Source organism: Saimiri boliviensis, chromosome 10, assembly GCF_048565385.1.
Source record: "Saimiri boliviensis isolate mSaiBol1 chromosome 10, mSaiBol1.pri, whole genome shotgun sequence".
NCBI lineage: Eukaryota > Metazoa > Chordata > Mammalia > Primates > Cebidae > Saimiri > Saimiri boliviensis.
This window is the reverse complement of record NC_133458.1, coordinates 89588528-89613225: the sequence shown is the minus strand read 5'-3', so window position 1 is coordinate 89613225 and position 24698 is coordinate 89588528. Positions and strand designations below refer to the sequence as shown.

The window sequence follows — 24698 nt, the reverse complement described above, 5'->3', positions numbered from 1 at the left end:
GTCTCCATGATCAGATTGTGAGTCCCTGTGGGAGCTACATTCATCATTTATATTTCTAGAGTCTGACACGATATCAATCTTTAGTAAGTATTTACAGAATGAATTAATTGAAAATTTCTTTTATCCTTTGGTTCTTTACTATTTACAACCATACTATTTACAACCATCCCTGTCATAAAATTTTAAAGTATAAGAAAGTAAAATTTTTTATTTTAGTTAATAAGAGTAAGAGGAGTCTCTATTCTGCTTTAGGCATACATTTTTGTAAGTTCAAACAAAACTTGAGTTTGTTTTATTTCACTTGTAGCTAATTTTTCTATTTCCCTGCTTACTTATTACTCTTCGTTCTAAAAAGTTCTGGGATCCTCTAATATCAAATGCATTTATGTTTATTTTTTAAAGTTGCTCTGAATTAATGACATTCTTGGGGAATATTTTTGAAATGGTCTGTGGCATCCTGGGACATTTTAAAGTAAAGGCTTAGATTCACTGAGTAGAGGAAATACTAAGTTCTAGGTAGGAAGTATAGGGGAAGAGTGAGTAAGCAATTACAGTCTGTTAGCTAGTACTATATTAAGTAAAGCTCATATTATATCAAGCATAGAATATTATGTGAAAGCATCTATTTTCTAGTAAATTTATTATTAAAAATAGAATCTTACTGTTTATTTTAAAAACTGCATACTGACCAACATGGTGAAACCCCACCTCCACTAAATACAAAAAAATCAACTGGGCATGGTGGTGCGGTCCTGTAATCCCAGTTACCTGGGAAGCTGAGGCAGGAGAATTGCCTGAATCTGGGAGGCAGAGGTTGCAGTCAACCAAGATTGTACCACTGCACTCCATCCTGGGCAACAAGAGGAAAACTCCGTCTTAAAAAACAAAAACAAGGTCGGGCGCGGTGGCTCAAGCCTGTAATCCCAGCACTTTGGGAGGCCGAGGCGGGTGGATCACGAGGTCAAGAGATCGAGACCATCCTGGTCAACACGGTGAAACCCCGTCTCTACTAAAAATACAAAAAAAATTAGCTGGGCATGGTGGCGCACGCCTGTAGTCCCAGCTACTAGGGAGGCTGAGGCAGGAGAATTGCTTGAACCCAGGAGGCGGAGGTTGCGGTGAGCCGAGATCGCGCCATTGCACTCCAGCCTGGGTAACAAGAGCGAAACTCCGTCTCAAAAACAAACAAACAAACAAACAAACAAACAAAAAACGGTGCATGTTCGTCACAGGAAGTTAAAAAAATACATGTAAATATAAAGAAGAAAATTGAATTATAATCCTACAGATCAGAGATAACTATGACTTTTGAATCTACTTTTTGCAGTGATACATACTGTACATCTATTTGTTTATTGCAAAATGAGATTATGCTGCATTTGTTTTGTACGGTTTTTCTCTCTGTCATTTAAATAGATTTTCAAATATTATGTTTAATTTCTTTTTTTTTTTTTTAAGACGAGGTTTCACCATGTTGGTCAGGCTGGTCTTAAACTCCTAACCTCAGGTGATCCACCCACCTTGGCCTCCAAAGTGCTTGGATTACAGGCATGAGCCACCACACCCAGCCACATTATGTTTAATTTCTTTTTTTTTTTTTTTGAGATGGAGTTTTGCTCTTGTTACGCAGGCTGGAGTGCAATGGTGCGATCTCGGCTCACCGCAACCTCTGCCTCCTGGGTTCAGGCAGTTCTCCTGCCTCAGCCTCCTGAGTAGCTGGGATTACAGGCACATGCCACCATGCCCAGCAAATTTTTTGTATTTTTAGTAGAGATGGGGTTTCACCATGTTGACCAGGATGGTCTCCATCTCTTGACCTCATGATCCACCTGCCTTGGCCTCCCAAAGTGCTGGGATTACAGGCTTGAGCCACCGCGCCCGGCCATTATGTTTAATTTCTAAAGTATTCTCTGAATGATTTATATAATTGGTCTCCTATGTTGGACTCTTATTTCCTTTTTATTATAGTAAATACTCCCTAACTTTAGTATTTCTTTTTTTTTTTTTTTTTTTTGAGACAGAGTTTCGCTCTTGTTACCCAGGCTGGAGTGCAATGGCACGATCTCGGCTCACCGCAACCTCCGCCTCCTGGGGTCAGGCAATTCTCCTGCCTCAGCCTCCTGAGTAGCTGGGATTACAGGCATGTGCCACCATGCCCAGCTAATTTTTTGTATTTTTAGTAGAGACGGAGTTTCACCATGTTGACCAGGATGGTCTCGATCTCTCAACCTCGTGATCCACCCGCCTCGGCCTCCCAAAGTGCTGGGATTACAGGCTTGAGCCACCACGCCCGGCCCTGGTATTTCTTAAATATTCCTCACTATTAAGTATTTCTGGAACTGAGTGTGATACCTCATGCCTATAATCCCAGCAACTGAGAGGCTGAGGTGGGAGGATCATTTGAGATTGGGAGTTCAAGACAAGCCTGGACAACATAGCAAGACCCCCATCTCAAAAATTTTTTTTTTTAGAAAACAGCTAGGAGTGGTGACGTGCACTTGTACTCAGGAGGCTGAGATGGGAGGATTGCTGGCATCCAGGAGTTCAAGGCTGCAGTGAGTCATGAACATGCCATTGTACTCCAGCCTAGGCAACAGAGCAAGACCTTGACTCTAAAAAACTAATAATAAATAAATATTTCTTTCTTTTTCTTTTCTTTTTTTTTAGTTTTCATGTCCTTTTAAAAAATTTTTATTTTACTTTAGGTTCTGGGATACATGTGCTGAACTTGCAGGTTATTACATAGGTATACATGTGCCATAGAGTAAATATTTCTTTACATGTCATTTTGTTTATGGTAGTTTCTTGAAAAAAAAAAAAAAGTAAAATCTATTGATCTTTCTTTAGGGTTCTACCTTTGTTGTCATGTTTAGACAGCATGCAAAGAGTATGTAACTATTTGCCTATGTTTGGTTTTTAAACATTAACAAATATAATCTATCTGAAGTTTATTATGGTATATTATATGAAGTTTGAGTCTAATTTATAGAATTTTTTTGGATCCTGCAGTTTGTGTCAAGAACTTTGTCAGGAATTGAGGATCATATCACACATCTATTTATGACAAATAATGCCAAGTTTCTTTCTTTCTTTTTTTTTTTTTTTTTTTTTTTTTTTTTGAGATGGAGTCTCACTCTGTCACCCAGGCTGAAGTGCAGTGGCGCAATCTTGGCTCACTGCAACCTCTACCTCCTAGGCCCAGCCAGTGCCAAGTTTCATGTAATAGGTTTAGCAGTTCCCAAAAATTACTGATAATTGACCAAAATTAGTGAACTAACTAGTAAGTGAATCTGATTCACTTAATGTAGATATCAACATACCTCCAGGCTTATACATTTTTTTTCCTGGCATAACTTACTCAGGAATATGTTACAGACAAATGTTATGTTTGGAAAGATTCTTTGTTTTATAGATACTAGTGTTTGTTATGAAAGTGTACCTAGTGCATTGTTGGCTTATAAATGTTAAAATAAGTTACCTAAATTTTTACCAGTTTTACAAATACATTTGTTTTTTTTAGAATCTGTGTTTGTGGATATCCTCGACAACATGTAAGAAAATACAAAGGTATAAGTAGTAGGATACCAGTTTCGTCAGGATTCATGGTACAAATGTTAACAGGGATTTATTTTGCCTTGTAAGTATCTTACCATATACAAAGCAAACCTTTAATTTCTTTGGAAAATTATAGTTTGTTAATCTATTGTCACTGTATTATAATGTCAATATATAAGTGATTTGCATACTTTCTGTGAAAGAATATGAAGATCTTGATAATAGTTTTAATACCTTAAAACGTATCTAAAATCATTTTATCTAAAAGATATGTTTAGTTTAAAACATACCTTTTAAAATTCTGAAGAATTTTTAACCAATTAAAACACTTTATCATCTTTCTTAAATTCAAGGACAGAATGAAAATTAGTAACACTTAAATATATTCATTGTCCCTTTCTTCATTACCTTTTTCTTTTGCTGTAATTTCCAAATAGTTTTTTTTTCCTCTATAAATCTTTTTTCCATTGCCAGAAACTAGCTCTTAAAAAACATTTCAGAGTCTCTTTGATTACAAATAGTTTGTATTAGCTTTCTATTAATTTCTAATATTGGTGCTAAGTTTTAGTCTTAGGTATTGGTATTTATCTTTGAGCCCTATCTTTTACTTTATAATTCTCTTATTATACCTATCTCATTGTACTTTGCATTATATTCACTTAATACTTATAATTTTCTCTAGTAGAGTATAAACTTCCTGAAGGCAGAATTTATGGTCTGTGGGCCAAATCTGGCCTGATGCCTGTTTTTGTCAAGTTTTTTGCAGTACAGTCATACCTATTTGTTTATGTATAGTCTATGACTGTTTTTCTGTTGCAATGGCAGAACTGAATAGTTGTGGTAGAGACTGTATGGCCCACAAGCCTAAAATACTTGTTGTCTGGCCCTTTAAGAAAAAATTTTCTGAACCCTGTGTTAGACCATTAACATTATCCCACAGATCTCGGATGCTCTCATCTACTTTATTCTTTTTCTTTGTGTTTAGTTTGAGTAATTTCTGTTGGATGTATCTTCATGTTTACTGATTTTTTTCCTTGACTAGGTTAAGTCTAGAAATGAGTCCATTGAAGACATTCTTCATCTGTTACTGTGTTTTATTTCTAACCGTTTCATTAGACTCTTGTAGTCTCTCTGCAGAAATCTCCATCTGTTCATGCATGTTGTCCATCTTTTCCACTAGACCCTTTAGTATATTAGTCATAGTTTTTTTTTGTTTTTTGTTTTTTGTTTTTTTTTTGAGATGGAGTTTCGCTCTTGTTACCCAGGCTGGAGTGCAATGGCACGATCTCGCCTCACCGCAACCTCCGCCTCTTGGGCTCAGGCAATTCTCCTGCCTCAGCCTCCTAAATACCTGGAATTACAGGCACGCACTACCACGCCCAGCTAATTTTTTGTATTTTTAGTAGAGATGGGATTTCACCATGTTGACCAGGATGGTCTCAATCTCTTGACCTCGTGATCCACCCGCCTCGGCCTTCCAAAGTGCTAGGATTACAGGCTTGAGCCACTGCGCCCGGCCATAGTTATTTTAATTTCCCAATTAACTTCAACATTTAGGTCATCTATGAATTCAGTTCTGTTGCTTGCTTTATCTCTTGACAGTGTTGGTCTTGTTTGTTTTGCTTTTTATGTGCCTTGTAATTTTTGAGTGTTCATGATTGTGTTCAGAGGTAGGACAGTAGAGACTGAGGTAAATAATATTTATGACAGAAAATGGGCATGACTCTTCTAGGCTGCTAGTGGAGTTATTGTAAGCAGAAGTGAGCTAGGATTGGGTTTGTTGTTATGGTTACCCTCAGGGCACCATCTACTTCAAATTCCTCTAGTGCTACCTGGTACTTAGGTAGAGAGCTGGATTGCTGGAGGGTTTTCCTTAATATTCCTGCTTCATCTTTAGTTTTCTGCCTTCTTTATATGCTTTCACTGCAGGTAGGTTTCTCTCCATGTTCTTGCCCCCTCCTTCAGCAGCAGAGTGCTGTTGACTGGTTCTGGGTGTGCACTAGCCTGGTGGTGGTCCCGGTTGAGGGGAAGTGCGGGAGATAGTGTTCTCTGTTGTCCTGGTCCAGCCTCAGTTTTAGACTGATCCCATGTCCCCGGATCTCAGGGATGGGAGTTTCTCAGTGGTCCTGCCCCTTCTTCAGTGATGACACCTCTACTGATCTCAGCATAGAATGAGAGGTTTTTTTGCTTTTGTTTTTTCTTTTTCTTACCTCCAGAGCCAAATTGGTCTTTACTTGTGCCCTGGGGGTGAGAGGGTTTGCTGCTCTTTTCCCCAAAGGCTTTAAAACTCTTGTTCCATATGATAAAGGCATAGGGCTGGGTCTTTGTACTTTTCTTACAGGAGTGGTCACTCTTTTCCTTCAGGCCTGTACCATCAAGGGCAGTTTTCTGTGACCTGCCCTGTTTCTAGTAGTTCTTGTGAGTGCCTAAAGAAGGTTTATGGAGAAGAGCCTGTGGTGGATACAAGCTCCCACTTGGTTGTGCTTTTAGAGATTCTGTACTCTCATGCTAGCCCATGAGGTACGCATTTTGGCTTTTAGGAGTTTAAGAAAGTTAGCTAAATGTTTCTTACCTGCTTGTATTGTGGCCCATCTCTCCTTAGAGGCACCTGTCTACCCTTAAGGTTCTGGCTACTTAGATGCCCTTGTCACCTTGGCTTTTTGATGGATTCATAAGAATCTATAATTTTGAAGATTCCTTGGCTGTATCTTGTTTTTATGGTGGGAGCAATGTTCTTGGCAGTTTTTAGTCCTCATTTGCACTCTTGATGTAATTTATACCTCTTTATTTTGTTGGCAGTTGACCAAGCCATTATATCTCTGTTCATTTTTGTAATTTAGCTGATTTTTAGGAAGGGTTTGGCACATCTTTGAAAATTATGCACATACGCACACATTGACATGTGCATAGACACACACGCACACACGCTTTTTCCCTCATGTTGCTCTGCTATTTGTAACGTAGCAAATATACTTCTAAGTGACTATCAAAATGCAAAGAAACAACTATTCAGTATACTGCAAACCACATTACTTGTAGATTCTCATTAAAAACTGTGGGAGTTACAGAGTAATTTGACCATAAAATGTTCTGAATGTTATTCTAAGGTATATAATTTATTATTTTCTGATTTGCTTTGAAAGTATAAAATGCTTTGAAAATACCTTAACTTTTTTTATTCCTGTTCTATAAATAATCATGTTCTTTAGTGAAGAAATGTACATCTATAAAATTTTCTTTGCTATTAATATGCATTTCGATGCAACTGAAAGGAATTCAAAGATTTAAAAATATATTTTTTAAAGGAATAGAATGTTAAGCAATGTGCTAATAGGATTTTTTATTTTCTTCAGTAAAGATAGTTTCTCGTTGTATTTTGTTCAGTTATAAATAATTATAATTGCTTCATTTAATTCATCTAATTTTATAGTTATAATGGAGAATGGGATCTAGCTCAAAAAGCACTGGATGATATTATATACAGAGCCCAGCTAGAATTATATCCAGAGCCATTGCTGGTAGGTGCCTGACTTACTTATGTAAATTTTATAATTTAAGATTTCTCAATTTGGAGCTATAAATTAAGAGATAGCCATTCATAGTTCATTATTATGTCATTAATACTCGGTGTATTTATGCTTTTGTTATACATGGAAGTTTTGTAACTTAGTAACAAATAAAAATTTTTATTAGACTTATTTCCTAGACACCTGACAGTCTTTTTAACTTATAAGAATTGTTCTCCTTAATATACTTTAGCTGCATTTATTAACATTAGGCCTTTGGAAATCTAATTGAATGTTTTGAAAATTTTTTTTTTCTTTCTTTCTTTCTTTTTTTTTTTTTTTTTTGAGACGGAGTTTCGCTCTTGTTACCCAGGCTGGAGTGCAATGGCGCGATCTCGGCTCACCGCAACTTCCGCCTCCTGGGTTCAGGCAATTCTCCTGCCTCAGCCTCCTGAGTAGCTGGGATTACAGGCACGCGCCACCATGCCCAGCTAACTTTTTTTGTATTTTTAGTAGAGACGGGGTTTCACCATGTTGACCAGGATGGTCTTGATCTCTTGACCTCGTGATCCATCTGCCTCGGCCTCCCAAAGTGCTGGAATTACGGGCTTGAGCCACCACGCCCGGCCCTGTTTTGAAATTTTTAACTTTATCATTTACATATTTTTTAACCATGAATTTCCCTTTGAGCTCCTATTCTTATCTTAGATGATTTATGGATCATCTTATAAAATACTTGGGGAGAGCATCTTTGTACAAACCCATTAACAGTTAGTGTCATGTTTTATCTAAGGGTAAGGTAATACATCTGCTAATGTTGATCTTAAACTATATTTTTTCTTCTTAGGTTGCTAATGCAATAAAGGCTTCATTGCCTCATGGTCCCATGAAATCTAACAAGGAAGGTACGAGGTGTATTCAAGTTGAAATCACACCAACTTCCTCTAGAATATCAAGAAATGCAGTAACCAGCATGTCAATAAGAGGTCATAGGTGGAAAAGACACGGTAAGAAATATGTAACTCTTCAAGTTAGAGCATTGTTGATTCTCTTACATTTTTCACTGTACTTATGTTGCTGTAACATCTAACTTTAGTAAATAGTGGTCTGTAAGAAAGAGTTGTGGAGTTGCCCTTAACTCCTAATTTATTATCCAGGAGGAACAGGCAGTAAGAAAAATGAAGCCCCTTATGTTACACATATGAATGAAAATTTATTTTAAAATTATATTCATTTTTAAGTTGTTTTTCAGTAGGAGAATAAGGAAAATGCATTTTTAAATTATTCATACATTTTTGGTTTGTATTCAAAAGTATTTGCAAATGTTCCTTACTTAATGTTTCTGATTTCTCAATTACCTCTTAAGCAAGTAAATTTACATATTGAAGTAGAACAACTAACAGGGACTTTGAAACATTTTGTCTGGACTTCTTGGTAAAGAATGCCATAGTATTGATGCAACACTAGTTATTTTTATTTTCTTGAAGTTAATTTTCTTTCAAGATTGTGTGTGTGTGTGTGTGTGTGTGTGTGTGTGTGTGTGTGTGTATGTATCCCTTTTTGTCTGCTTCATTTTATTATTTTAAAATTTTACTGGAGGTCAATTTCATTCTCTATGGCTTTTTCAATGCTTTCCCATTTCCCTCCCTTCTCTTTCAATTTATTATTCTTTAATTTCTTTTTGTGGTCTTTATTTAATTTCATATTCTTTTTACAACTTCCCTCCTATCTAGAAGTTATTGTAGTGTCAACAACCAGTCTAAGAAGGGAATTACTGTCACCTTCCTCAGAAGGTTAACCATGGTGGGAAGCAAAAAGCCACTTCTTTACCCCAAGCAAACTTGTATATTAGAGGTAAAACAAAATCCATTCTCTGTTTTCTTCTTTCTGTAAACTGAGATGGAAATAGTAGTTCCTTTTGGCATATTTAGTTCCGGTTGTGTTGTGGTTTCTATAGAGAAAATGGGAAAGGAGAAGAATGAGCTATTTATGGTAAACTAGAAAGTTGATGATGAGAACAGTTGCCATAGTTTTCACTCAGAGAATCTAGGGGATTGTATGTCAAAAAAGAATAATGATTATCCATCTTACCTAGTGATCATTTTTGGTCTTTTTATTTTTAAATTGTGACAATTCTTGAAAGTTCCATAGGAAGGTATAAAAGAGGTGGTGATGTTTGCCAATAGCAAGACAAATTATGCTACCATTTAAAACGTACAATCTAAACATACTTCAGCTTCTTCCGTGAAGATTATGCTACTGAATGGGGCTAGATTACAGGTAGAAAGTAATTTAATTAGATATGGTTTACCCTGAGATTGTTTTTTCTGTTTTGGCATTAATGTGTGAAAACTGGCACAGAGGCAATGAAGCAGATCATAGTGATCACTGTGGCCATAACTGCCCCCAAACTCTGCTACAGGAAGCACAAGAATGAATTTTAATTTCTTTTCCTCTTTCCTTCTTGCTATTTAGGTAGACATACTGGGAATTAATGGGGGAAAATGTAGGTCTTGCAGTTAAAAATGTGAAATATTGATGCTCCCTTGTATTTGTGCATGTTTGTGTGAGAGAGAATATGTGTACAGGTCCGGTCATGCATGTAAACAAGGAGATCTGTACCCTGCAATAAGATGGAATCCATTTCCTAGAAATATTTCGTAGGAAAAAATTACAAAGCAAGAGATAATACTGCTTGAATGTATTGTATCTAGCAGATTCTTCTGTATCTTCTAGATTCCATTTTGGCTGCCACTTGAGGGATTAGCACTCTGTCTTAGGATTGTTCCCTCATTAAAGCAGCATTCTTATCACCTGCCCCCCTTCACAATTCTAATACTTGGGAAACTCCTGCTTATTGTAACAATAATAAAGTCACAGATGAGAATATAGAAGAGAATGAACTCTAAAAAGCAAGTCCCGTGCATGGAATAGAAGCAGAATACAGCTTAGCTTTGTTCATCACTCTTCTTTAGTGTGAATTCCCTTTATCCAGTGGGCTCTAAAATACTACTGTCTAAGGCCCTTCTTATTTGCCTCTACAGGTAGGTTGCATTCTCCCTTTTTAGGGTAGTCTTGGCTTTCCCTTCTAGAGCAGTATTTAAAGTTACTATGTTTGGCTGAATTTAAAAGGCTTCTATTTTCCAGCTTCATGGTCCTGCTTCCTACTTGGAACACATTATCATTCTAGGCTTTCTAACAGGCACTGGCTTCCTGTGGGGAAAGTAGATATCTTTGCTGTAGTTCTTAGACATAGAGACAATTCTCAAATTATAAATAGATTTTTAAATTTAATTTTGTTTATATATAAATTATGTTTTAAATATTTATATATAAATCGTAACAAAGTATGTTTATACATTTCTTTAGAAACAATGTTAAAGGGCTTATAGGTTCCAGGGTGAGCCACAACCTTTTTATCTCATAATGTTTCTGAAACACAGGACTATAGAGTAAGTCCAGTTTATAGCTATGTGAAAACACATTTAGAGTTTCTATATTTAGTGGAACTCTAAATGTGTTTCCCATTCCACCCACTCATATCCCTATGGTTCCCTCACCACACCAACTCTTGCAGTAGGAAGAATTTCTTCCCAAACCCTCAACTGTATCTATCATACAGTAGAAACAAGGAATATTCCACCCTAAGCCAGTGGTGATGTGGGTTGGGAAAGGAGAAGGGACAAGAACCATGAACTTTAAGAAATATTCTTTTTTGGGCTGGGTATGGTGGCTCACATCTATAATCCCAGCACTTTGGGAGGCCAAGGTGGGCAGATCACCTGTGGTCAGGAGTTTGAGACCCAGCCTGGCCAACATGGCAAAACCCCATGTCTACTAAAAATACAAAAATTAGCCAGGCATGGTGGCGGGCGCCTGTAGTCCCAGCTACTTTGGAGGCTGAGGCAGGAGAATCGCTTGAACCCAGGATGGGGAGGTTGTATTTTTATTTTAAAGGTTTTGTATACTTATTAAGGAAACTTAGAAAACAAAAAATTATCTGGCAATTTTATTTTTAAAAATGTGAATGCTTTTAGTGTCATTTTGAGAAGCTCTAGTACTTTTATATTCTAAAATGCTATTTGAGGAACAATTTTTTTTTCCCAATATAGAAGATAAAACATTTGGATAAAAATAAGCATTTCTTTCTTACTAAAAATGTTGTGAATTTTAACTGGCATTTCAATATGGAACTTCCATGGAGGACAAAATAAAATATTAGGAAATATTAGATAACTCAATGAAAAAAGACATATTAACCAAACAGCTAAAATACATTGATATGTTTGACACATGCGGACATTAAGTTTGAAAGTGGAAAGACTGTGTACAGAATCCTGACTTAGACAATTTATGAGGCAAACAAAAAATCTCATTTTATTTCCAGGTACAATGAAGTTTAAAAACTTTCCATCCAGCAACAAAATTAATGGTCTTATGAGGCAAAAAAAAACTTGTTCATAAATTATTGTATTCTGTTTTTACTTAGGGGGCCTTACATAATTCTTGCTGTAGTTAAGGAAATTATTTTACTGATTATTGAGCACTCCTCCTTTCTCCACCTTTTTATGAGCATTTGCTGCACATTGCACACATTATTTCTTTCTAAAGGAAGAAATAAACTTTTATAGGTAATTTTGTAATAGGTGTTGCTGACCTGTTTTTGGTCTGTGCTGTGTGGTTATGAGGATCTGTAATAATCATAAAGGATTCATCTGATCCCACAGCAGCCTTATGTTGGAATTCTCTATTGGATTTTTTTTTTTAAACTTGAGACTTAATAAAGATGACAAAAGGAGTTACTGAGAGTAATTGAATTCATCTCAATAAAGAGAATTCTGTTATTTACCGTATATACAACTAAAGCTAAAGATCTGACTTTTTCACTTATGGAAGCTGTTAATAGCTCCTAACTGGTGTTCTAAATAAGTCTTCCGGTTCTAGACTTTTTCTGTATGCCGCAGGCTGCTCTTTTCTTAACTAGAAAGTCTACTTATTGCTTTAGGGCTCACATTTTGACATCTCAGTCTTTGTTTTTGTCTTGGATCAGAGTGCAGCCCTTTAACTGTAGGGTTCCATTCTGTGTTTCTATGACAGCTTCACTTACCTCTAATCTGCCTTGTAAATACTGGCCCAGGCTGAGCATTGCCACAGTGCTGTTCTTTCTGATTCGGGACACTTTGTACTCAGTATTTTGTGTTACGCGAATGTGACTTCTATTGATAAAAAAAGGCTGGTAAAGTATGAAAGTATGCAAACAACTTTTCTATGTAGCTGTCAATGGCTGTCCACTGTAATCAGTGTAATCACAATAAAATCCAGATTCCATACTATGGCATATGCAACCCTGGTGATACGACCTCTTGACTACTGCTTTGACCTCACTTTAAGACCACTCTTACCCTGGTTCATTAGACTCCTTCATTCTAACCCTTCAACATACTAAGCCATGCTGCCTTAGGGGCATTGTCTAGTTATTTGGAGTATTTGAGCTGAAATTTGAATAGTGAAACCTTGAATTCCCTTACTCCAGATTGTTGTGTGGCTAGCAGTTTTTCATCGTTCAAATCTCAACTCAGACATCTCTTCAAAGAGATTTTCCCAGACTACCCATCTAAGTACTTTTATACCCTACTACCCTGTTTACTCTTTCCCATTATTCTTATTTTTTTCATTGCATTTGCTGCTGTTTAAATTCTGTTGTTTACTTGGTTCTGATATTACAGTGTGAGCTATATTCCCATATTATATAGTGAAGGCAGACTCTATCTTTTTGGCTGTATCCCCAGCACCTAAAACAATGTCTGACATGTTATAGGTGCTCAATAAATTTCAGTTGAATGCATGAATAAGTGAATGAACGATAAAGAAATGTATAACATAGGGTGAGCAAGTTGTTCTTTCTTTTCTTGTGTTATTGAAGAACAGTATGACAACATGATAGTAAACTAGGTTAGGAGATATTTACTTATAATTCCAGTATTTAAAGAGTTTTCATTTTAGTTTTTCTATATATATGTATGTATTTTTTCATGGTTGTACCCTATTTAAATGTTTTTGGCATTTTGCTTTTGTTTAGTTAATATTGTCAGACATTTTCCCTAGTTCTCCTAGTAAATCCAGTTATTTTAATGGCTACATAATATCACATTGAGTTGATACTCCAACATTTGCTTAATCCTTTTTCTAATATGTAAAGAAATTTGCTTCTGAGTTTTGCTATTATAAATAACACTGCAAGGAATAGCTTAATGAATATAGATATATTTTTCTCCATTGAACAGAATACGTTATAAACGTAAAATGACTATTAAAAGCTATTTTTTCAGGTATTTAATGGCATTTAAAATATCTACATCTCATAAATTGTAAAAGAATGTGTCTGACTTTGTTTTGGGGTTTAAGTTAAAATATTTTTCATAATTCATGTCAAAAATTGTATGATGCAGACAAATAATACATTATATTTTTAAAGCTTCAGCTTATTTTATTATTTTCACAAATAAGTCTGTAAGCACCCCACATCATACCAGATGCCTTTAGACTCAAAGTAATCTGAGTACAGAGATATGTAAATTTTGTGAATAAGTAAATCGTTCTTTTATTAAACTTATCACCTTTAGTAAATAGGGCAGCCATAAAACAAATGAAAGCAAAAGCTAAGGTGGTTTCATAAGTGACATAATAGAATAGACATTTGGGATTATAAAAAGACATTTGAAAAGAAACCACAACTTTTCATGATCAATTTAATCAGTAATAATATTTGCAATTTGCTTCACTTTTTTTTTTGAAGCTGAAAGAAATTTTTTAGGAAGAAATAATACTTGAGTACCTTTGAGAACTGATTTGGAAATGTCTATTAAAAGTATTCTTTAACTCTCATTTTGACATTTGGAGAGTTTACTTATTTATGCATATAGGTGGTTACACAAATAAAATACATCTTGAGAAGTTTCTCTTTAGATCTTTTTTGAGCTTTTTGATTTATTTGAAATCAAATATTGTTTTTTTAAGGTGTGGATTAATCATAACTCCATTTGCATAGATTGTTAAGTTCTGGGGAAAACAAAATCTATTTTATTATGCATTTATATTCCCATACAGCATCTTCTATATGATTTTCTTAAAGGATTAAGTTCTAGTCTTTAGCTATATATGCTATCCTCTGGATAACGTAATTAAAAAATAGATTTAAAAAATGATCTTTTTTGGCCGGGCGTGGTGGCTCAAGCCTGTAATCCCAGCACTTTGGGAGGCCGAGGCGGGTGGATCACAAGGTCAAAAGATCGAGACCATCCTGGTCAACATGGTGAAACCCCGTCTCTACTAAAAATACAAAACATTAGCTGGGCATGGTGGCGCGTGCCTGTAATCGCAGCTACTCAGGAGGCTGAGGCAGGAGAATTGCCTGAGCCCAGGAGGCGGAGGTTGCGGTGAGCCGAGATGGCGCCATTGCACTCCAGCCTGGGTAACAGGAGTGAAACTCCATCTCAAAAAAAAAAAAAAAAAATGATCTTTTTTGACCTAAGCATCTTGCTAAACCTCTGTTTAGAGATGGCTCCTTCACTTTTCCAAAATGAAGAGTCTTTGTTTTTCTTTGCCGTGTAAAAATTCTTATTAGCATAAGCTATATATATTTCATTTATCCAGTCAAGTAACACGTTCACAGCTTACCCTTCTTCCCATGTATTCTGTATGTTTTTCTTTACCTTTACTTATTCTAATAATTTAATCTCATATCAGAATATTTATTCATCAAAAAAAAAAAAGATTTATTGAATGCCTACTGTACACAAGCTACTTTTCCAGGTACTAAGTATATGGTAGAGACTAGATGAAAATTTCAAAAACTCCTTCCTATGGAACTTCGGTCTAGTAAACAAATAAATAATTGCAGGTTAGAGAGGGTTAAGCATGAAGAAAAAGAAGAAACAAGGAAGATGGTATGTGAAACATGGGGGTTATTAAAACTTTGGATGGGTTGACCAAGGGAGACTTCACTGTAAAAGAAATTTTTGAAAAAAATTTGAAGTAAGGAAAGAGCCATTCCGCCATCAGGAGAAGAGAACAGCCAGGAGAGCAGTAAGACAGTGTGGGCAGGAATGTTGGGTCACAGAGTTATACAGGGAAAGAAGCTGGAGAGAGAGCAGAGAGCAAGATAAGGTAACAAATGTTTATTGGGATTACTTAATTATCTTTATTCTGTAATTTTCCTGAGAATTACATTTCTGTTCTTTCTAGCTCTGTACAGAATTACTTGCTCTTATAAATTTAATAAGCAGTTTAAAAAATCTGCCATTGTTACCATTTTCGAGTGATAACAAATATCAATAATTAGTCAAAGATTTGTGCTTGTGGGAAAACACATGATCTCATTTTTCTACTTGCCATTTAATTCTATGATTTTTAAAAAATGTAATATCGTTGCTTCTTGGGCTGTAGACCTTTATCACTATTCTGATAAATGTGATTACATTTCATTTGCCTAGTGCTGCTTTATGTAATATTCTGCTTGTCATTTTCTAGTCTTTCTTACAAAATTCTAGATTTCCACCATTGAAGCACCATTTTAAATTAAGCTTTCGTTGGCATCTTTTAAAAAATTAACCCAATTTAAAAAAAAAAAAACAGATCTAAACTCAAGAGTTATTACTTTCCTAGGTTTTCTTCCATACTTTTATTTTCTCTGGCTCTACATTTAAAGTAAATTATTTGCTTTTTATAAAATAGCCAGGAATCTATACAAATAAACCTAATTGTGGGATGTAGAGGATATTTAACTCAAATGGACTCAAAGGAATTGAAGAATTAGTATTTATAGTATGTTAGAATTGACATTTGAAGTTAAAAGATTTTACTGGTTGGCTTCCCCAACTGAATAGTTGCATAGCTCTTTCTGAACTTCAGTTTCCTTGTCTGTAAATGGGAATCAACTTGCCTACTTCAGAAGCTCACTAACAGATTGTTTTGAGAATATAATTGAATAATGTATGTGAACACTCTCAAGAAAGTGACTTAGGGCAATTCAGTGTAAGTGTTGTTCTGTATTCTATTAGGCCACCTATGCTTAGCTTTTAAAATTTTGTAAAATTTTAATATTCATTGCCTTTTTTATGTCTGGATAATTTCCAAAGTTTGATTTTTTTTTTTTTGAACTGAAGATAACCTGCAGTAGATCTTTTGTGAAACAGCTTCTACAATGTAAATAAACAAGTCTTGGCTGTCACTGCACAGTGCCATGGTGATTTTATCACAGTTGCAGTGACATCTGGCATGTACCTCAATAAGAATTTATTTGCCATCACTTGGAAGACAGTTGTTAGCAATTGGAAACAGGCTTGGTTGGAGCTTTTTAGTTTCATTAAACCTTTAATAGAGAGCACCCAGAAGCAGCAGTGCAATACTACATCACCAACATTTTTTGGCCTATCTAGGAAATAAAAACTTCATTTAGAGAACCTTTAGTCAAAAGCCTAATTAAGGGGAAATAATTATACCAGCACGTTGGCTCAGAAGCTTGGGGCACCATGAAGCTTTGAGGAGAGGCTTCCAGAAGTGCATATTGCTGCTGGATGTGGAGTATCAAAGGCACCCTTAACAACTTTTGTCTTAAGTTTTTAAAATGTGCAAGAATTAGAATAGAGCTGTGATTCCCAAGCTTTCTTACACATTAGTCATTTGGAGCTTTAAAAAATCTTATGCCTTCTCCTTCCAAAGTGAAAAAAAAAAAAAAAAATCTTATGCCCAGGTCATATCTCACAGTAGCTATAAGTTAGAATGTGTGGGGGTTGGAGCCAGGCATCAGTAATTTTTAAAGATGCACAAGTGATACCAATGTGCAGCTAAGTTAGGGAAGCATAGGAATATGTGGCTCTGACCTTCATTCTTTTACTACATGTTACTGTTTCTCAGCCTTTAGCATCATTAATGGGAGTTTGACAATCCTATCACTAAAATATTTGAAAATAGTAGGTGATGTCCCATAAGCAGGTTTGTGGTCTACGTTTTTTTAAAAGTATATGCTGTTTTACATAGTTTTATGTTGCTTTGAACTTTGTTTCACTACTGTTACCTTCTAGATATATTTGTTACTTTTTCCCATTTACATGAATAACTCCATGATGACTTTAAATAACATTATGCCTTTGTGATTTAAGACTAGAATAAAATTGTGTCTACAGGTATTAACTAGTTAGGAGTTTTGTTCTTTTGTTTCATTTATACTGGTTGTTTTCAGATAAAGGACTGACAGCCAATTTGTTTTTCCAAATCCATTTTTATTTTTCTCCAGTCTAGTAATGAACTGAATTTATGAAATAGGTATGAGTCTGAAGAAATCAGCTGCTTAACTATATCACAGCCACATTAATATTTACCATTAATAATATATAAGATGATGTATATGTGAGACAGAAACTATACCTGTGGCATTACTAACCATGATATGATAAATGAATAAGCATTTCCCCAAATGTCATGGTTTATTAAGTCAGTCTCAATGTAGCCTAATAAAAAAATTAGAATTTCTAGAGTATAAAGAGGAACTTCTGTGTAGCTTGGTTCCTAATGTTGACCAAAGCTAAAGTTTTGGCTGTAGATCCTTGAACATTTGCCTAAGACTTGATGTAAATTCAGGTCGTCTTCATATTAGCTTAAAAACACTAGAAAATTATCCAAAGAACACAAAGTACAATTTAAAAACAAATTTTATTTTGATTTATTAGAAATTTTCTGTCATATTCCATGTGAAATATATGTGTGAAAAAATGCAGAACGTAAATTGATGCTTTGTGAATTTTTTGTTTGTCATTTATAATTAAAGAATATGACCCTATTATCTCTGATGCTGTCAGAGTATTATAAATTATGGAAATCGCTAGTGCAAATATTTGACTTAATTCATAACATTCAGTCATCTAATTTTTGTTTCGAGTCTTTTGCTTTTCTTGTTTCACATTTTTGTTTTGTTTTCATCCATCATTTTGTCTTATCATCTTCAATTCTAGAGCAACCTGACAACAATAATGATACTACTGAATTGGGCATCCTTGTCATTCCTGAGATTAGTGTCACAAATGTGGCCGGAGAGAGAACCGGGAATGGGGAAAAAGGCAGAACACTAGGAGAGATTGATGCTCAGCATATACAGGGTGTACAGGAAACAGCCACAGATCCTAGAACTGAGAGCAAAAGCTTGCCAGAGATCAGGAGGCAAAAATCTGTAAGAAAAATGATGGAGGATGGAATAAACTCACCTGGCAGAGTGCAGTTTTAGCAGAGCACTTTATAGCTGCACTCCAAGGTATCTTAAGGCAAAGGGCCACTGATGCATGTTAAGCAACAGTTGCACAGTCTCAAAAATTTTGCATGTGATCTAATAATCCAAATGCATGAATTATGCACCACAATTTCTCAATGACTCTTAAATGCTCTTCAGAATGATTATACCTATATTATCTTTAAGTAAATTGTTATGGAAACTGAGGCAGAAAATTTCTTCCAAAATAATTTTCTGCTTATGTTTGGAGATCCAAAATTATTTTTTCAGCTTTGTCTTTTTGCCATCTTTGACATGAAGGATAATATATATAGAATTTTACATTTGAGCTTGTGATATTTATAGTCTAGATTTTTTTAATTTGATAAAATAATCTACAATATAGAATGCAACCTTCTAAAAATGTCTTTAAAGTAGTCTTAACTTCAATTTTTTGAAAGTTTCTTGGTAAGAGCTTTGATTTTTTACTGCTTTGCTACTGAAGGAGAGTTCACCCCTAGTTTTACTGTGTGATAATATTTCTAATTGTTTCTTATCTTTTGCATGAATAGGAGAATTCTTTCTAAAAACGTAATGGGGTATGGTTTCTGGCATGCTTTTTGTTTAATACAGTATAAATTACTGTCATTTAATTACAGTGAACGATTTTTTACATTTTTATAGTAAGTGTTTTGATTTATCCTTTGATTTTGTTCTATAATCGTGTGCTTTATAAAGTTATGCTAAAGCTTAATTTATTTAAAGTGTAACTGATTTGGTGTTAATCATTTAAAAAATATTGCTTAAAATACTTAATGTTAATTAATCTTTGTCATTTTTTTGTTTAGGAAATACAGAATTAACAGGTCAAGAAGAACTGATGGACATATCTGAAGTTGACGAGGGATTTTATTCCAGGGCTGCGTCTAGTACCAGCCAGTCAGGTTTATCAAGCAGTAGTCACAATTGTAGTAATAAGACAAGTATAGGAAAAAACCAGAGGCGGTCAGGAGGAAGCAAAACTGGAGGAAAAGAAAAAGAAACTACAGGGGAATCTTGCAAAGATCACTTTGCTCGAAAACAAACTCAGAGAGCCCAAAGTGAGAATCTTGAGCTTCTCTCTTTGAAGAGACTTACTTTAACAACCAGCCAATCCCTACCTAAGCCTAGTTGCCATGGTTTGGCTAAGACTGCAGCGACTGTATTTAGTAAATCCTTTGAACAAGTCAGTGGTGTCACAGTCCCACATAACCCATCATCTGCTGTTGGTTGTGGGACTGGGGCAGATGCCAATAGGTTTTCCGCTTGTAGTCTCCAAGAAGAAAAGCTTATTTACGTTTCAGAAAGAACTGAACTTCCAATGAAGCATCAATCAGGTCAGCAGAGACCTCCTAGTATTAGCATTACGCTGTCCACAGATTAATTAGTAACATATTTTTCTCCCATAATTCAGTGAACCTGGAAATACAACTTTGCTTCTTCATGAAAGAGCCCTGGGTCCTTCATCCATGTTCCTGACAGAGGAGCCTGGTGTCTTAAATTCGAAAGGCTCCCTTGACTTTATGAAGGGAATGTTGTCTAGGTTGAAATACGGTTTTCTTATTTCTTGATTGTGATTTTTTCCCCTTGGTTTGAGTCTTTTTTTTTTTCCTTCTTGTTATTGTTGCCCTAAGATTGTCAGTGACAATTTTGACAGGTTTTCTGATCAAGTTGGTTATATCTCATGTGAGGTTGTAAGGTGGGTTTTTTGTTTGTTTGTTTGTTTTTTGGTTTGTGTGTGTGTGTTTCTTTAAAAATAGCTCCTATTTTGGTGGCTTTTTGTTTGGCCTTCAGAGTCAAAGGGAGTCTCCACATATGGGAACTGTTTTATAGAGGATGGGGCAGAGGCACAACTCCAGGAATTCTGCAGCTCCTGGTCAGGAAGCTAATCTGAGAAATAGGCATGTGGAACAACAAAAATGATGTGCATGAAAAGCACCTGATGAAAATGCTTGTAACCAGATCATCTTTAAGATTAGAACAGTTTGTTCAAAGCACTGGAAAATGCCTGGTAACTCAGTTCTTAGAATATCATATGAGGTAGAGACATTTCTGTTATCTTTGAAACATTTTTATATCAAAAATCAGATGGCTGGTAGGTGTGTTGTTTTGAAATGTTTGATCTGGATTTAGCAGGTGAAGATCCCTTTCAGTTCTTAAGGTATAATAGGCGGTAAAGCTGATTTGCCCTACTGCTCGACTTTGGAAATCCTAGTTAGTTTGGACTCCTATAATTCAGAGCATACATCATTGAAGACTTCCTTGCAACACAGCTCTCAAGATACCAGTATCAACTGTATAATATGGAATTGTTTGTCTGCAAATGAAAGAAATTAGATACATCTTTCATCTATAAAATGTCATGAAAGAAAATAAAGATTGTGAAATACGGACAAAGGACATTTATTTATTGACGAATTTAGGGTTGTTTCTGTTTGTGTTCTTAAATTTAAAATATGAAAAAAATGAAATGTGTTTCTTGTTTGTGAACAGGCCTATTTTAAATATCTTAGTGTGATATCAAAACAATAATCAGTTTAGTTACCTCCCAACTAAAACATAAAAATAAAAAAGGCGATATGGCAGAAGTTAAAACAAACTTGTATGTATCTGTAGGTGACCTTTGATGGACATAAACATTTGGTGTTTGCTAGCAGTGGGCCTTTTGCCTATGGTTGCGGTTCCCTTGTAAAGCAAGTGTACTTAAGTCATCATTCAGAGTGAGAGAGGGAAAGCAGGGCTGAGGCTGAAGTTAGTTGATTGTTGAGGAAGGCCTAAGGAGCTGTCCAGTTCTTGGCTCTTTCACTGTCAGTACACAGAGATTTCATTCTTCATAGTTCCTTGCTGTGGTCACCAAGAGAGCATGCTAGTGTTTTCCTCTTGTACCTGCTTATGCAGAGCTCAGATATGTGAAAAGTTTGTATGTTTGGAAGGCTGCCAAAGCATTTATACTCTGAACATAGTTTTGACTGCGACTGCTTTGGCTACCATTTTAAAACTAAATTCTTCAACAAGTATGAGCTAGTTTTTATTCATTAGCCCTGATTACAATGTGGTTTTTGGCATAAATGAATTTGATTTTTTTTTCTTAGCTCCAGTAACAGAATGGAATAAGATCTATTGGCATAAATTGTAGTTAAGAACTGTAAGGCAATCCGGCAGTGAAACTTGATATTGTATTAACTTAATAGGAATCCTGTGTACAATTTATAATATTTGTAAAATGTCACTGTGAGTTTACTGATGTCTTTTTGTCATTCTTCAACAATGAATTTCCCCTGTGCATAGTTACTAATAGTATTGGTATTATTAAAAACTAATTTGTAAGATTGGCATTTTAAGCGAGTTGAGGTGCTTAGGAAACATTGCAGAATAAGTTTGAGGAAATGTTAGCTGACACAGCTGAGAGATCAGATGTTAATGTTCTACCACTGTCATGGAACCTCATTTGGGCATTCTTATAGACCTTTGCTGGTTGTGTGATCTGAGGACCAGTAAGTAGGATTGGCGTAATCTGATGTCTTGTTAAAAATGCAGAGTTTGGCCGGGCGCGGTGGCTCAAGCCTGTAATCCCAGCACTTTGGGAGGCCGAAGCGGGTGGATCATGAGGTCAGGAGATGGAGACCATCCTGGTCAACATGGTGAAACCCCGTCTGTACTAAAAAAATACAAAAAATTAGCTGGGCATGGTGGCGCGTGCCTGTAATCCCAGCTACTCAGGAGGCTGAGGCAGGAGAATTGCCTGAACCCAGAAGGCGGAGGTTGCAGTGAGCCGAGATCGCGCCATCGCACTCCAGCCTGGGTAACAAGAGGGAAACTCCGTCTCAAAAAAAAAAAAAAAAAAAGCAGAGTTTTAGTGTCACTCTAAGTCTACTAAATCGGAATTTGCATTTTTAAGAAGGTCTCCAAGTGAATTTTATGAAAAGAAAGTGTTAGAGTGCAAACAAATTATTTATCTAATATGTAGAATTCCCAGTGGCCTCACAGCCCTAGATCAAATGTGTCAGACCCTAGATCATTATAATCTTAATTGCTTTTGACAGCTAATTAATAAATGTAATAATATTTGACATATGGCTTCTTAAGTCTTTGAATTCCAAATTGCAAATGATCCTTAATTTTACAATAAAAAATGTAATGCTTTATATTTTTATTGTTAACCATAAATGGAATCAGAACTGTAAACGCCTGAAATTTTAGGTATGAAAAGGAGTACCACCCATTTATAAACTGCACAACAAATTTGCATTTGTATGTTCTTTTAAAAATATATCTGAAGGCTTAATCAGTAAAATGGTTCTGAATTTTTGCTTCAAATGATTTGCACTAACTGATTTTCTGGGGTGTGAAGTTATGTTAACAACAAAATTATTTTATAGTTCCTTTGATACTATTTCAAATAAGGATTACTCATTGAAATTTTTTATAGAAATTATGAAAATTGGGTAATCCTAACTGTGGTAACAATTACTATTATCCATATTACTGTCTACCCCCTCATCTTTCAAATTTAAAAGTTGGTGTAGCTTTTGTAGGTCAGTTTCTTATAAAGATGCTGATAGTCACAGACCTCCTAAGTCTCCAGAATAATATTTTTATCATGAGAAGGATTCCACACAAAATTGGGGTGTTGCACCTCGTAGTTCAGAGGATCTGAACAGAAATTTGGCTCCATTGCACATGTTAAATCTCTTGAAATCACCCAACCTCTCACTTTTGAAAACCCAATGGCCTGGGGTGTTCTGGTGGCATTGGAGCCAGCACTAGCTTTTTGGAATCCAAATGGGGAGAGAACTTAGACTTTTCAAGGGACTGCCCTGGATTACCCAGGGCAAATGCTTCATTTCCCTTCCTAAAGCCACAGGAAAGCACCCTGGAGTCCTTTGTGTACCACTATGGAAATTTTAAAGGCAAGCTTTCTAGACTTGAAGAGTTGGAATTCTCAGCATTTAAATGATGACTTAAATTTGTTTTGAAAAAGCAATATTTCCTTGCCCTTTTCAATTGTGAAGCAACTGCTTGGCAAATATTACTCAGTTGTTTTTTTTTTTTAAGTTGAATTAAAGGGAAATATATTTTTAAAACCAAAATAGATCAAGATGATCCCAATTTTAAGGGATTTTGCCTATTTTGGAAGAATAAAACTAAAATGTTAAAACTGTTGAATTATGGAGAAGAGATGTACTCAGATAATTTTAAACATATATTTAAAATAAGGCAGGTTAGCATTTGCGTCTAGGTACAATAAATCTATATTAAAGGGAAGCACATCAAGGAAATATGTATGTTGAATAATGTAACTGAAAAATATTTTTTAAAAACCACTTAAAAAAGAAAAATAATTTGATAGGTACTTTAAGCATTGTAGATAAAAATTAATGTATAATAGTGTCTTCTCAGCCTTTGTATGAGAAATTAAAACTTTCTAGTCCTTTAATGAGCATGAATTTATACTTCTAGATTTGATGCTTAGGAAAATTATACACAATACTTTGAGTTATTCAGATTTGTGTTTAATATTATTAAATTCATCAGAGAACATAAATATATTGTCTTCTATACTTTGTAACGTGTGGATATCTAAAGAAACTAGCAATGAACATTTTGGAGTATGTTTTGTGTTTTTTATAGTAGAGTTTTAGAGTACATGTGTCTTAATAGGAAGTTTTTACCATAAACTCAAGATTCTATTTCACGTATTGTTGCTTTCTCTTATATGGAACTTACTGTGTGCCTCTTACTTTATTTCTAATCATGTAGTGATACTAATCTTTTCATAGTAAATATACTTGTTTCTAATTGTATTCCTAGAGTTTACATTCCTAAAGAATAAACTATGACTTTGGATATATTTATGTGTTCCCTACCTTCTTAGGGCTATGGAAATAAACTGGAATTTAGTTTTTTGATTTTTTGGTATATTTGTGCAAATGTTCTCCATATGCAGTACTTTATACAAGTGTTGCCACTTTTATTGAAATAAAAACTGAAAAAAATATTTTTTCCAGATCAGTTTACTCATTTAAAAAATTGTTATAAAAATTTGCAAAAGTTATGATTTGGAGGAAGAGGGTAAAGGAGGAAGACTTAGGTGAGTTGATCCACTGAAAGCTTTTCGGGGTAAGTGATAGGATAGTGACCTCATTCCTGGCTTTGTGCTTTACGTTTCATACGGGTAAGGAGTATGACAGCTCCACTCACATTCATCCAAAGATGAAGATGAGCTCTATGGGCCATGCATCAGTGGTGGACTATTTGTCCTATCAGAAGCACAGGCAAATTTAGGTAACATCACTTTGTCCTTCCAGCTTTAGAATCTTCATTGCCAGGTGTGGTGG

General features: G+C 35.3%; 1 protein-coding gene across 5 annotated transcripts in view; it reads left to right on the top strand.

Moving 5' to 3' along the window:
- HYCC1 (hyccin PI4KA lipid kinase complex subunit 1) overlaps window positions 1-24361 on the top strand; it is a 136815-nt gene extending 112454 nt beyond the window's left edge. For 2 of the 5 annotated variants that reach the window (XM_074379612.1, XM_074379611.1), the window contains 5 exons: window positions 2472-2555; window positions 3521-3637; window positions 6986-7073; window positions 7909-8068; window positions 19170-24361. In XM_074379612.1, coding sequence (XP_074235713.1) covers window positions 2472-2555; window positions 3521-3637; window positions 6986-7073; window positions 7909-8068; window positions 19170-19744 — 1024 coding nt within the window. In that variant the 3' untranslated portion in view covers window positions 19745-24361. Of the gene's footprint in view, window positions 1-2471; window positions 2556-3520; window positions 3638-6985; window positions 7074-7908; window positions 8069-18070; window positions 18367-19169 lie in introns of all 5 variants that reach the window. The other 3 variants (XM_074379613.1, XM_039472957.2, XM_039472956.2) reach the window with 3 other exon arrangements.
- Window positions 24362-24698: the final 337 nt, after the last annotated feature.